Raw genomic sequence first — 13,667 nt, forward strand, 5'->3', positions numbered from 1 at the left:
AGGGTTTACACGTAATCATTTCTGTGTCTTTGGAATTAAAAACCAACATGGTACATATATAGTTCCTTCAAATCTATGCTTTCTGTCTTAATCTATTATACAGCAGGAGTATTTAACTCTCTCCATGGAAAGAAATGAGGAAAAAACCCCAACATTTTACCTCCTCTTCACTTTCTTTATCTTCATCATCTGAAGACTCTTCTTTGTTTTTCTTTTCCTCTTCATCACTGCTAGATTCATCTGACAGAATTTCAGGACATTTGGTTCGCTTAGCTTTCCTGGACATTCCAGAACTGTTCCGTTCCTTCTTGTTGCCTTTGCTAGAAGTTTTTTTAGATTTTGGCAATGGCTGCGTAAAATAAGGATAACATCAATGAGGTATTATATTTCCAAGTCAATCATCTCTTTTTGATAACTACTTCTCAACTCTTCTTGTTCCTGTCTCAAGAAATTTTATTTCCAAGCTTAGCAGCTTTACAGAGTATAACTCATCTTTAACTTCATGTGTCAAGTCAACCTTTTTGTCTGCACTACCAATACCCTTCCATTTTTTTAGAACCTTAGGTTCTAGGCAAGAGACTCTTCACATATTTGAAAGAAGTCTGTGTTCTACATTCTGATATGGGACTAGAAGCCCAAGTGCACACTGTGTTAAGTTCAGGTATTTGTTTACACTTCATCAAGACAATATTTTCAGTTAGACTTGCTATTTATTTCACTCCTACAAGCATTAAAACTATCACTGCCTTCTTGCTTTAGGGGACCCACTAATCGACCAGGAGGAATCATCCATAAAGGAAATAAAACCTCACTTTACACATCTTGAATTTATGAAACATATAGTTTATATTCATATTACCTATGGGTTCTACTTTCAATAATGCCAGGATTATATTCTCACTGATGATTTTAAATATGCAATAAGTGTTGAGTATGTTAATTATGAAACGAATTAAGAACCACAAAATAAGTACCATTGCCATTACTTTGATATTCAATTAAACCATGTATATTTAAAAAGCAGAGATCACATGAGGAAAATAATTTGATTAACTAACAAATTTAATTTTTAAATGCTTTCTTAGGGGAGTACTTACTAACTTCTGAAATTGAAAACTATAAAATAACCTTGCATAAAGGATCTGAAAAGACAAAGACTAAGGAATTAAAATTATTTACTTCTAAAATCACGGGCATCTTTTGTCTTTATTTTTGCCTATGTTATTTTCTACAATAAGGAAAATTCTGTAACGTAACCTTAAGATACGCGACTGTGTAAATGTTATTGGTAACTTTAAGCTATCTCTCATGAAACTAGCAGAACCACAGGTCCCTTCTCTTCCAGGAACTTTCAGTCTTAGGGGTCACTGTTACCTGTACAAAAATTAAGAAAAGGTGGCTGCTTTGTGTAATGTGGCATTTTCAGGCTATCTACAACCCACAGGACAGCCTCTAGCTTGCCCACACAACCTACCCTTCTCTAAAGACAGACTGGGAAACAGCCAATGTAGGTACCTCCAGAAAATAAGTTAGTGGACCAAAGATATTTCTCAGAGAGGTTCTCCACAAGAAACCTCCTAGAATGTATACAGATAACCTTGTTATGTGAACTACTGCCATTACCACTTATTACCAGGAACCAAATCCATTTGGATAAATTCTTCGATATGCTTGTTTGGAGAAAAGGTAACTCACCATCCAAACTCTCACTACTCACTAAATGAAATCCAAGACATGAATATATTTGAAAAATGTGATATCCCTCACTATGTCAGCTCAGGAACCAGATGCAGGTAATAGGAATATAATCTGTATGTGAAACCAGTAAGATGAGAACTGGAATGGATGCTGGATAAATTTATACAAGAAAATGAAAGAATGCTGCATCATTCAAGAAACCAATCAAGAAAATGCAACTTCTAAAAATAAATGAAGAGGCTTTCATTTTAAAAAATTAATAATATATAAATGCCTTAGAGCTTTCCTATACTGGTTCTAAAAATAGCTGAATCTATTAATCAGAATCCAATGTCAAGAGCATCATCCTTTTTTGGAAACAAAATCTGATTAATAGTCAAGCTAGAAGTACAAAAAGATAGTAAAACAATGTTAAATCAATAATTTTAAGACTATTCTAGAGCAGAAAAAATTAGTATTAATGACTTTATAGTGTTTTCCTTAAATGATGGAAGCATATGGTAGCACAGAAAATAGCTTGAGATTGATACCATTAGATTAAGGAGTAATCATCACAGAATCAGATATGAAAAATGGATATAAGAGTAAGATTCCATAATAAAGGATAAAACAGTGGTTCTCAAAGTCTGGTTCATGGAACCTGCAGTTTCCTGAGACCTTTCCAGAAGTCCAAAAGGTCAGAACTGGGGGTATAGCTCAGTGGTAGAGCATTTGACTGCAAAAGGTCAGAACTATTTTCATAATAATACCAAGGCATTATTTATTCGCTCTTTTCACTGCGTTGACATTTGTAGTAATTGTGCAAAAAGCAAAGGTGGGTAAACCTACTGGTACCTTATCGAGATGGAGGCAGCAAACTATGTTTGTAGTCATTATACTCCTCACAACCACACACCGGTTCTTGATGAAACAGTAAATACTGTGTTAACTCTCAACCTTTGAGTACATGTCTTTATAACATCTGTGTAACAAAATGGGAGGTACACATAGAGTACTTTGGCTACATAAGGAAGTTCACTGATCTTCTCAAGGAAAAGCACTTGCACAACTGAGCAGTGAACTAAGCTACCTTTTTTCATGGAATATCATTTTTAAAAGAATAATTTAAAAACTATGCCTATTCAGACTTAGGTGATAGACATAGTCTCAAAAATAAATGTGAGCCTGTCACCTCAAAAAAAAACTGACAGTATTTATTGCCCATGATAAATTTCAAGTGAAAATGAAAATTTTGGAAAGTTCACATCCACTATCATGGACCTGACAGCCTCCCAATACCTAAAGATTTTTTTTTCTGATGAGACGATGGTTATATTAATGAATGTGACTTTTTGACAGTGTTCAGTGAAATGCGCCAGCATTTGGAAGATATGCATAATTCAGGGAACCAACATTTTCCAAATGGAGAGTGCATATTACAAAATCATGCATAGGTAAAAGGTCCAAGTTTATTAACATGGTTTTAGATACATTACAACTAACCTTTAAGAACCTCCCCACTGTGGAGTTTTGGTGTTATATCAAAGGAGACTATCCACAATTATCTGAAAGGGTTTTAAAAATATCCCTCCTTTTTCTAGATACACAGCTGTGTGTGGCTGGATTTTCTTCATGTACTTCAAGCAAATCAATACATTGCAACAGAAGGAAATGCAGAAGCAAATGAGCATAGAGCTGTCGTCTCTTAAGCCAGACATAAACAGATTTGCAAAAACAGAATGCCATTCTTCTCATTAAAATTTTGTAAAGTATAGTTATTTTTCATACAAAATATTACTTTTGTTAACATGTAGTGAGCCTGTCGTTATTTTAGAATTTTTCAGTTTTAATTTAGAATACAGTAAATATCAAAATAACCCACATAAACAAAAGCTCTTGAGGTCCTCATAGATTTTAAGAGGGTAATTGGGTCTTGAAACTAACACATTTGAAAATCACCGAGGAAACGTTGAATATAAACATATCCCTCACAACTCAGGCAACTTAGTAATTGCTTCTGGGGAAATACTGTTCAAACTCACCTTTTAAATAAATCAACTAGAACCCCTCCTTCCCCATTACCATACGCCTTCAGTTTGTAGCTGTATGACAAAAATATCCTTAGGTATCACTATCCAGCTAATGGTCAACAGGACCAAGAGCAGACAAAAAGTCCCAGAGCTATTTTCTGGTTTCTAATCTTAATGCCCTTCTCCCCTCACTGATGGTATTCCCCTGAACTCCTAGGCCCTCTAGATCTCTTCCCAATTTCTTTCCTATCAAAATGAGAAAATATGAAAATATCTGCTAAAAGATTGAAAACAAACTGAAAATGCAAGGTCATATAATTAACACTTCAATAAACATTTCAACTCAGTGATGTCCTTTGTTACTGTTAAACAATCAGGGCAAACCTAATCCAGATTTTAGAAGAGTAGTGAAAACTGTAAGACTTTTACTTCCCTGTCCAGCTCCTGGGCTCTCCTGATGATTCTGGAAATACAGTCCAAGAAACTTCAAAGAGCCAGCTTTTTTCTGTCACTTTTTCATAACCTTGTTCCAGTATCTAGTAAATATCCAGCTCTAATACACCACCTTGCCTTTCCTGATCTGATTACAGGTTGCACACTCTCCCTCACCAGCCCAACACCTCACCCTCAGCTCAACCTGTTTCTGTTCTTCAAGTGCCTTGTAGATACATAACTCTGGATACTTCCTTTGTATTTCTGTCCCATTTGACATTTAGTTAACAATTATTTTTCTTAATCTTACATCCTTTACATCTGATAAGGGAAAACACATCCGTATGCCTTCTCTGTTATTTCTATCATGAAACTGTTGCAGATATGTCCACGGAAGGCACATTCTTTGAATGTAAAAGATATTACTGAATGTTGACAGCAATGCTAATTAAAATGTTCCAGAAAAAAAGAGAATGGAGACACTACAAATAACTGATTTGTTACTGAAATAGTAAAAAGTGATCCTCACTTTGCCAGAAGGCTTTGGATGCATTAAGAAATTCAAGATCCTTTTCACCAGTTCACTATTTACACCTGATCGCTCCAAATCAAGAACCTCGCAGATGCTCTTTAACATGGCATTTCTAAATCTGAAACAGATAATGGAAGAAACCAATGTGATTACGTAGGAAAGTTTATAAACATTCTCCACCATATAAAGATAACAGCTAACCAAACTGGCTCAGCCACAAACATTAAGAAGACAGCCAATGTTTCTCTGAATCTTAGAAGTACTCCCGATAATCGTGACTACTGCACAAAATGCAACCAGATGTAATTATTAATAAATGGAAAACATCATTTACCAATTAAGTCTTAAAGGTGGTATGAAAATAAATTCACTTAGTTCACTGAAATATAACGTAAAAAGTTTTCAATACTATAAAATTCACAAACTTGTTAATTCTTCTGGCTGGTGATTAAACAATACATTTTCCCCTGAGTATTCCTACTGACAATGTCTCAAACAAGGTACAGGTAATGACCTTTAATACTCAGAGTTTTTAAACTACAGGGGACTTAACGAACAAAAACTCTTATAAGAATATATCATCTCATTAAAAAAAATTTTTTTAAAGAATATATCAGCTTGTTTGCATTAGGATGGAAATGATTTCTATCAAACTGATTAACTTCAAAATAGTTTAAATGGTACCTATAAGTGGGAGAACAGAGTGGCTGACAGGGAACAGGAATGGAAGAGTTTTCACTACATTTCCTTTGGACCTCCTGAATTTTGTACTGTGTGAATGATTTACCTGTATCATTCTTCTAAGAAACAGAAATGTCTGAGTTTTCAATAATCTTGACAGCCACTATTTATTGGAAATAGTTAATACTTTATGATGACATGGTCTTGGAATTTAAAGCAAAGAATCAGCAGTCCACTGAAAACGTAAGGGCAGTTATATTTAAATGTTTAAAATTAAGTTTGAAGCACATTAACTATGATATTTATAAAAATAACTTACTTTTTCAACATTTCTTCCTTCTTTTTATATTGGATACTTCCTTTTTCAAATGGAAATCCACTGAACTGACCCACATTCTTCTTTAATGAGGACACCTGAAAATGTTTCTCCTATCATTAATGCTACTTATTACCCAGTGATGTACACAAATTTCAAAGCCAACACCTTTATTTTCACACCTGTCTCCACATTATAATATTGGTGTATTCAACATTTTTTCTTCACATTGGAAAACTGTATTTGCTACTAAAATATTAACATTATAAAGTGTTCACAAACTCAATTCTTTGAAAATAACAACTTGAATTGAAATGTATTTCATCTGGGAATTTTTACTAGTAATTATAAAACCACAACTAAATGTTATCTGACAGCACCAGGGGATGTGGAAAGTTACTAAAAAGACAGACTACTCCCTGGCGGTCCAGCGGTTAGGGCTCCGTGCTCTCACTGCCAAGGGCCTGGGTTCAGTCCCTGGTCAGGGAACTAAGATCCCACAAGCCGTGCGGTGCGGCCAAAATAAATAAATAACATTAAAAAGAAAATGACATCCTTTCCTTAAATAATACAAGTTACTAGTAATATTTCTTATTTTCCAACAGAAAGTCAGGGATTGATTCCTTAAAAAGTAAAGAACAGAGCACCTCCAAAAGTTAATACCATTTAGCAGTAATGGGACTTGTGTAGATTAGATTGTTGTCAGGGTCGAATGAGGTAACACACATGAAAATAAATTTTACCATGCTTCAGACAGTCAAACAATGTCAAACTTTACTTTGCCCACTCACAGCTCAAAGCAAAGTCTCCTCACTTATATGGAATACTGAAGTTGTGTGTACAGTATAGTAATTCAGTAAATGAAACACTGATTTATTCTAACATTGGCAAAAAATTACCACCTAATTTAACAGATATTTCCTCAAAATGAGATACAATATGCTGTATCATTTATTTCTGAATGGTTAGAAACATCCAAAAAAGGGACTTCCCTCATGGTCCAGTGGTTAAGACCTCGTGCTCCCAATACAGGGGGCCTGGGTTTGATCCCTGGTCAGGGAACTAGATCCCGTGTGCCGCAACTAAGACCCAGCGCAGTCAAATAAATAAATAAATATAAATTAGTTTTTAAAAAATCCAAAAAATAAATTTCTTCTAATACAGTTAAAATCACTAAAATCATCATAATTTTGATTTCACAATGTGAAATTTCAGTTTGCCTTAAAAACAACTACAGTATAAAGAGCCCTGGATGTTAAAATACTAATGGCTAATATCCAGCTACGTGTCCTGTGATAACTCATTCAACAGTGTGTCGGCTGGCTCACTTTTGTAGGGTATGGAGATTGATCTAGTTGATTGCTTAAGTCCTTTCCAGAACTAAAATTATGCTTCTATTGTGAAGTATTTTAACACATAAGTATACTACTAGGTAAAAGGTATAAAAAAGGTCTTACTGTGCCTGGTCTGTTGTAAAGCAGTTTATGTAGATTTCTAAGTTCATCCGTTTTCTTCTTACTCAGAAAAAAATGTATCCTTTCAATTTCACAAAGTTTCTGCCCCTTTCCTAGGAAAAAATACCATGTTAAATACCCATTATGTGTTAGAACATTTAATTTAATGAGAATTATTTTTACAGCATAATTTACATATAACTTCTGCTCTAATAGGGCAAATTAAATAGAATTACACCAGTTATATATTGCTACTTAGTAAACACTAAAAACTAATAAGCACTGCTATCCATCATTTTGTACATTTAGGCGTTTTCACTATAAAATGAAAGGAACATAAACTTACCTTGTGCAATTGTAAATGGCTCTCTTTGCAAGGAAGAGACTTGCATTGTCAACCTCTCTACTTTCTTCTTTTCCCTCTTGCCTTCCACGATGAGACTCTTTTCTATAAATTAATTTAATACTTCTTAAATAACAAAAAGCTTAAAGAAGGTATTAACTTTTTTACATAAACATAAACTCTTCTCCTGAGCATGATTTTGAGAAGCAAATGATACAATAGAGATGAAAATACTTGATAAGTTAATAGCATCACTGAAGTTTTTTAAAAGTAACACTTTACTTACCTGGCAACCCCACAGGGGAACCAGTTTAAAAAAAAAAAATCAGAAAGCAAACAAACTTCTATCCAGCTACAATTATTGCTATGGAAGTCCAGTCATTTTATTTGTGAAAAATCACCAAGGTGCTCATTAAACCTACGATTTGACTAGACATAATTCTATTAATTGGGATTCCATTTACCGTACATCAGAAAACAGCAAGTTTAGATTGAGATTATAAGAACTTCAAGAGATATTCAGGGCAAAGCAATAATTTAGTAAGCTGACAGAAGAAAAACAACAGTAAGGCAGAGCAGCCTGGAGTTACTATAGCTAGGGTAAAATTCTACAAGTTTACATTTAAGGCAATCAATTGGGAGGGCATTACTTTGTAGTTCAATAAATGATGTTCATAATAATGGTCATAAAACCCTGTAAAAAAGTTTTGCAATGTTTAGTCCGGACTGCTTTTTTTTCTAAGCTAGGTAATATATATATTTTACAATTTAAACATTATGCTGGATTTTCTTTTTTTAATTTTTGGCTGTGTTGGGTCTTCATTGCTGCACACAGGCTCTCTCTAGCTGCGGTGTGCGGGCTTCTCATTGCGGTAGCTTCTCTTGTTGCGGAGCATGGGCTCTAGGCACGCGGGCTTCAGTAGTTGCGGCTCGCAGGCTCAGTAGTTGCGGCACACGGGCTTAGCTGCTCTGAGGCATGTGGGATCTTCCTGGACCAGGGATTGAACCCGTGTCCCCTGCATTGGCAGGCAGAATCTTAACCACTGAGCCACCAGGGTAGTCCCTAGGCTGGATTTTTCTAAAACCCATTTACTTTCTGACTGAGATAAAGTCAGATAAATAAGAGGACACTATAGATTGTTGGAAGTCCTTCCATTCATTCACCTGCGTGCCTGTTTTGTGCCAAGTTGCACTAGATACTAAGGAGGCATCAACAGATGACTAAGAAACTGAATATTTCTTGAAAGAGATCATGTCTACTGGGGTCCATGAGACACAAATATACTCCAAGGTAGAAGATGGTAATACACTTTAAGAAAGATAAAATTGAAAGTTCTGGGCTTCCCTGGTGGCACAGTGGTTGAGAATCTGCCTGCCAATGCAGGGGACACGGGTTCGAGCCCTGGTCTGGGAAGATCCCACATGCCGCGGAGCAACTAGGCCCGTGAGCCACAATTACTGAGCCTGCGCGCCTGGAGCCTGTGCTGCGCAACAAGAGAGGCCGCGATAGTGAGAGGCCCGCGCACCGCGATGAAGAGTGGCCCCCGCTCGCCGCAACTAGAGAAAGTCCTCGCACAGAAACGAAGACCCAACACAGCCAAAAATTTAAAAAATATATAAAAATAAATAAATAAGACCCGGCACAACCAAATAAACAAATTTAAAAGAATAATAAAGTTTCAGCTCTGCTGGACCTGGTTTCCTTCATAAAAAAAAAAGAAAGTTCTGTGAGTTGATGAAAGAGTAATTCTTTTTGGATTATGGAAAAAGGACCAAAACATTGGATCTGGCTTTGAAGGACAGGTAAGATTTGGAGATGTAAGGATCTGCCCACAAGGAATTAGTAAAAAGAAAGGGATTCCAGCAGGGGTATGCTGGCAATGGAGTGTAGCATGAAGAGAAAGCACTCTAAAGCAACGCGGGTGACCACTCCGCTCCCTTTCCCTGCATGACAGAAGCCCTTTGCTTGCTGCTGATTAGCATCTATAAGCTAATGACTTGCCTGGTCCACCTCCAGCCCAGAGCCTTCTCCTGAGCTTCAGGCTGTCAAGTGAACAGCTCCACTTCATGTCCTACAGGCACCAAACTCAGTGCATCCAAAACAGAAGTCATAATCATCTCCAAACTCACTCACCTTCATGAATTCTATCTTTCAGAAAATGGCAGTACTATCCACCCAGCTGCCAAAGACAGAACCTACGAGTCATCTTTTACAAGGCATCTCCTACCGCCCTTCCCCTCACTCCCCAAACCACTGCCAAGCTAAGTCAATTCACCCCCTTACTTGGCACAAATTTCAGTGTCTTGTTTCTATGATGCCTCAGTAGTAGAGTTAAATTTTCAGGGCCAAGTAGGATAAAAACACCCACAATTTCAACTGCTCCACAAACACCTCAAATGAGGAAAAGGAGAACAATAATAAATTAGGACAACTATAGAACTGCCTGGGGATAATTTTTTTTTTTAATTTTCATGTTAAAAAAAAAAATTACAATTTAAACTGCCATCCATCTCCCGAGCATTACTGTACCGGTCATTTATAGAATTTTTACATGACTTCTATAATTTCTTCCTGATGTGAAGAAATTCATCATCTCGGTGGTATCCAAAACCAAACACTGGAGGAAAAAGCGCTGAGAAAGTCTTGGACTAGTAGTGAGATACCGCGGCCAATTTTCAGTTATTAAATTATGAATAATTTAAAAATAATTCATATTTTTCCTAAGCGTTTTTGAACTTAAACGTGGACATGCTTCCCCTCTTGGAGCACATACCACTTTAGACAAACAAAAGGCACACGGTGTAATCTCAACCCAGAATGTATTTATAAAAAGTGCTGACGGTGGACTGGTTTAGACTTAAAAAAAAAAAAAAAAAATTGACAGTGAAACCTGGGTTTGGGACGAAAACCTCAAACCTCTTCCCAAGTTTGGTTGAGCGGTAGTCAAATATTAAACAAACCTAGATTGGGCTAACACCACGAGAGAAGGCTAAGATCTGTGGCACGGAGCTTTAAGTGGTTAGAAACAGTTTAGGAAGCTGGCACACCTCAGAGGCACTGCCCCATGCGTCCTGGATAAACGGACGCACCACTCAATTCTCTACGGCTCCTCGCTTTCGTGCGTCCAAACGGGCTACTACCGCTCTCCCTCAACACCAAAACTGAGACAGCGCTGAGCCCTCATTTAACTTTCTTTCACAGTTCACTGCTTTCGTATGTAACTACTTTCTAAGGGAGCGACAGCTTTCACCGGTGTTTCCCCGTGAAAGTAACTCCCCTGAGCCTTCGAAAAGAACGTCTGCTGAAGTTCGGCAAATAAATTAAAACTATTAAAATATTTCCAGGACTCGTATTACTAACTTTTTCAAGTCTTAATATGTGCTTTCAGTTAGGACCCTACAATAACTTCAAAAGGCAAAGGACGTGTACTTAAATTAGCAAAAATAAAACATTACCTTAGTAACCTCCAAGGCTAGCAGTTTAAAAAAAAAAAAAAAAAAGATCTGAAACTTACAAACTTCCTGTCAAATGATAAAATGGTATGAACTTCTCTGCTGCTGGCGAGAAGTAAACTGCACTCCAAAGTAGTAACAACGGAACGAGTCATTTTTTTTTTAAATTGGAATTCCCAAAGTTATTTTCTCTGCTACTGCTCAACACAAAAAAACCCCTAATTCCGCAAACATTCTTACTGAAAATCACTCCGATTTAGCGTCTCTAAGCGCAAAAACAGCCAGAACACCGTTTTCGGTAAAATCGATCACTAGCAACGAGACTTCCTCCCCACCTTTCTCTTCCTCCTCCTCCTCCTCGTCGTCGTCCTCGTCCTCCTCTTCACTTTCTTCTCTCGGGCCGGGCATTTCGGGCTCTTTCTCGGACGCGGGCTGGGCGGGGGCTCCCTCTCCCTCTGCAGCAGGGCCGGAGGAGGACATGCTGTGGACCTGCGGGCGGGGAGGAAGCCACACGTCTCGGTCCCCTCGTCCCCGGCTGGAAGGACGCGGCGGCCCCAGCCGGCCGCCCCCGGGAGCCGCGGGAAACCTGACCGCAAAGTTGCCTCCCAGCGTAGCCCGGTCTGCTGCTCTCACTCCCCGGGGGCGGCTTCCCTCTTGCCCCGCGGGCAGTCCGGCCGTCCTGAGGCGGGAAAGCGCGGGCGCCTAGCCGCCCCTCCCACCGCCCGGTCCGCGCCGCCGGCCGCCCCGCGTCCCCTCCCCCGCCCCAGGCCGCCGTCCAAATGGCCGCGGCGGTGCGGGCGGGCCCCGCGCGCCCTCTCGGCCTCTCCTTCGCCAACGCGGCCCTCACCACGGGTCCCGGCCGCCGCGGGCCTGGCGCGCGAGGGCACGAAGACGCTCCGGGAGGCGGCGACGGGCACCGAGCAGGACGCGCGCCGGCCGCTCGCTGGCGTGACGCTTGCGCCGCGCTCTCGGCTGCCCAGAATCAACAAGATTTTCAAAATGGCGGTTCGGGAAGGAAAGCGGGAATGCGGCGGCCAATCAGGGCCGCGGGCTGGGAGTTGGCGCGCGCGGAGTGGGGGAGGCGGGGCGGGTCGGCGCCTCTGTGGGAAGCCCCGGCGGGCTGGGCCGCGGCGGGGGCGCGAGGGTCGTCCTGGCCGCGGGCAGAGGGGCCGCGCGCTCCCGGGCCGCCCCGGCGGCGTCCGGCGTCAGGTCGGCGTTCTGCCGGGAAAGCGCCGCTTCCCGGGCGGCGGGCGGGAGCGGGCCCGGGACCGGCGAGGCGGCGCCGAGCGGAAGAACGCTAGAGGGCCTGCATGTGTATTGTCTCCGTGGCTCGTTCCCGGAAAAGAGAAGCGGCCGCGGGTCCGGGAGGGGGCGGTCGGAGGGTGGTGAAGAAGTTTACATCCCGTGAAGTCGCTGCTACAGTATTTCCCAGAGGTTGAGGGGAATAACTAAGTGAGCGATCGCATTTGGGTCCCAGAGATCACGCTGGTGATGACTCCCGAGTCTGCTGTATTTCGGAGGACCCCGTCGCTTGTAAGGTGCACCGCAAGGAAAAAGCCCCTACCACGTTGAAAGTTCACAGTCACCCGAGAGAAAAAGATTTCCAGACCTGTAAATGTAGGGGGAAATCATGTGTGTTAGTTATAATAGAGGAAATACGGTATCACCCATTCCAGACTCTTCTCCCAGAGTTCTAGGCCAGCTCCGCAGAATCCTTTAAAACTCAACGTTTAAAAAAGTGAACACATTGCTCCCATACCCTTGAGTTTCCGGGCTTGCAGGTCGAAACCCTTGCAATAAACTCATCTTTTGGCTTTGTTTAAAAAAAAAATCAACACAGTGCTTCCCCCCGCCCAAATGCTCCCCCTTACTGAATTTGATTCCCTTCATTTCCCCCCCCCCCGAAGTCCTCAACCACTGTCTGCCCAAAGGATCCTTTTACTGGACGAACTTAACAGAAATATGATCAGTTAAATTTGCCTGAATGGACTCCGGTTTGTAAGGCAAAAGTTAGACATTTTCTTTGAATCTTCTTTTTTCCTTTTGTGCCCCTACTGAAAACGTAAGCAAATCCTGTCACTTATACCCTCAAATTTTAAACCATTTTTCACTCTACTGATGTCACTCAGATCCTGTCCACTCTCTTGCTTGGATTTTGACATAGTCCGTCACTGGTCAGGTGGCTTCCACATTGCCAACCCCACCTCCTATTAATCACGTAGCAGCCAAGGTGATTTGTTTGTATTTTTGTTTTAATTATCAGATTGGGTACTCGCTTGCTTAAGACTCTCCAATGATTCCCCATCATACTTGGAATAAAATTCAAAATACTTATGGTTGTCCACCAAAGAAAAATACACAACCTAAAAGTTGCGAGTTCCTTTTTTTTTTTAAATAAATTTATTTTTGGCTGCGTTGGGTCTTCATTGCTGTGCCCGAGCTTTTCTCTAGTTGCGGCGAGCAGGGGCTACTCTTCGTTGGGGTGCACCGGCTTCTCATTGCGGTGGCTTCTCTTGTTGTAGAGCACAGGCTCTAGGCGTGCAGGCTTCAGTAGTTGTGGCACGCGGACTCTGGAGCGCAGGCTCAGTAGTTGTGGCACACGAGCTTAGTTGCTCCACGGCATGTGGGATCTTCCCAGACCAGGGCTCAAACATGTGTCCCTTGCATTGGCAGGCAGATTTTCAACCACTGTGCCACCAGGGAAACCGCAAGTTACGTTTTATTCGGGGAACTTACTGAGGACTATAAC

At 40.4% G+C, this 13,667-nt stretch overlaps 1 protein-coding gene across 3 annotated transcripts in view; it reads right to left on the minus strand.

Moving 5' to 3' along the window:
- DEK (DEK proto-oncogene) overlaps nucleotides 1-11,916 on the minus strand; it is a 29,763-nt gene extending 17,847 nt beyond the window's left edge. The window contains exons 1-7 of one of the 3 annotated variants that reach the window (XM_036868533.1): nucleotides 11,766-11,916; nucleotides 11,254-11,407; nucleotides 7,469-7,570; nucleotides 7,126-7,235; nucleotides 5,672-5,766; nucleotides 4,669-4,789; nucleotides 161-349 (exon numbers count right to left, since the gene is read on the minus strand). In XM_036868533.1, coding sequence (XP_036724428.1) covers nucleotides 161-349; nucleotides 4,669-4,789; nucleotides 5,672-5,766; nucleotides 7,126-7,235; nucleotides 7,469-7,570; nucleotides 11,254-11,398 — 762 coding nt within the window. In that variant the 5' untranslated portion in view covers nucleotides 11,399-11,407; nucleotides 11,766-11,916. The other 2 variants (XM_036868535.1, XM_036868536.1) reach the window with 2 other exon arrangements.
- Nucleotides 11,917-13,667: the final 1,751 nt, after the last annotated feature.

This window comes from Balaenoptera musculus, chromosome 11 (genome assembly GCF_009873245.2).
Source record: "Balaenoptera musculus isolate JJ_BM4_2016_0621 chromosome 11, mBalMus1.pri.v3, whole genome shotgun sequence".
NCBI lineage: Eukaryota > Metazoa > Chordata > Mammalia > Artiodactyla > Balaenopteridae > Balaenoptera > Balaenoptera musculus.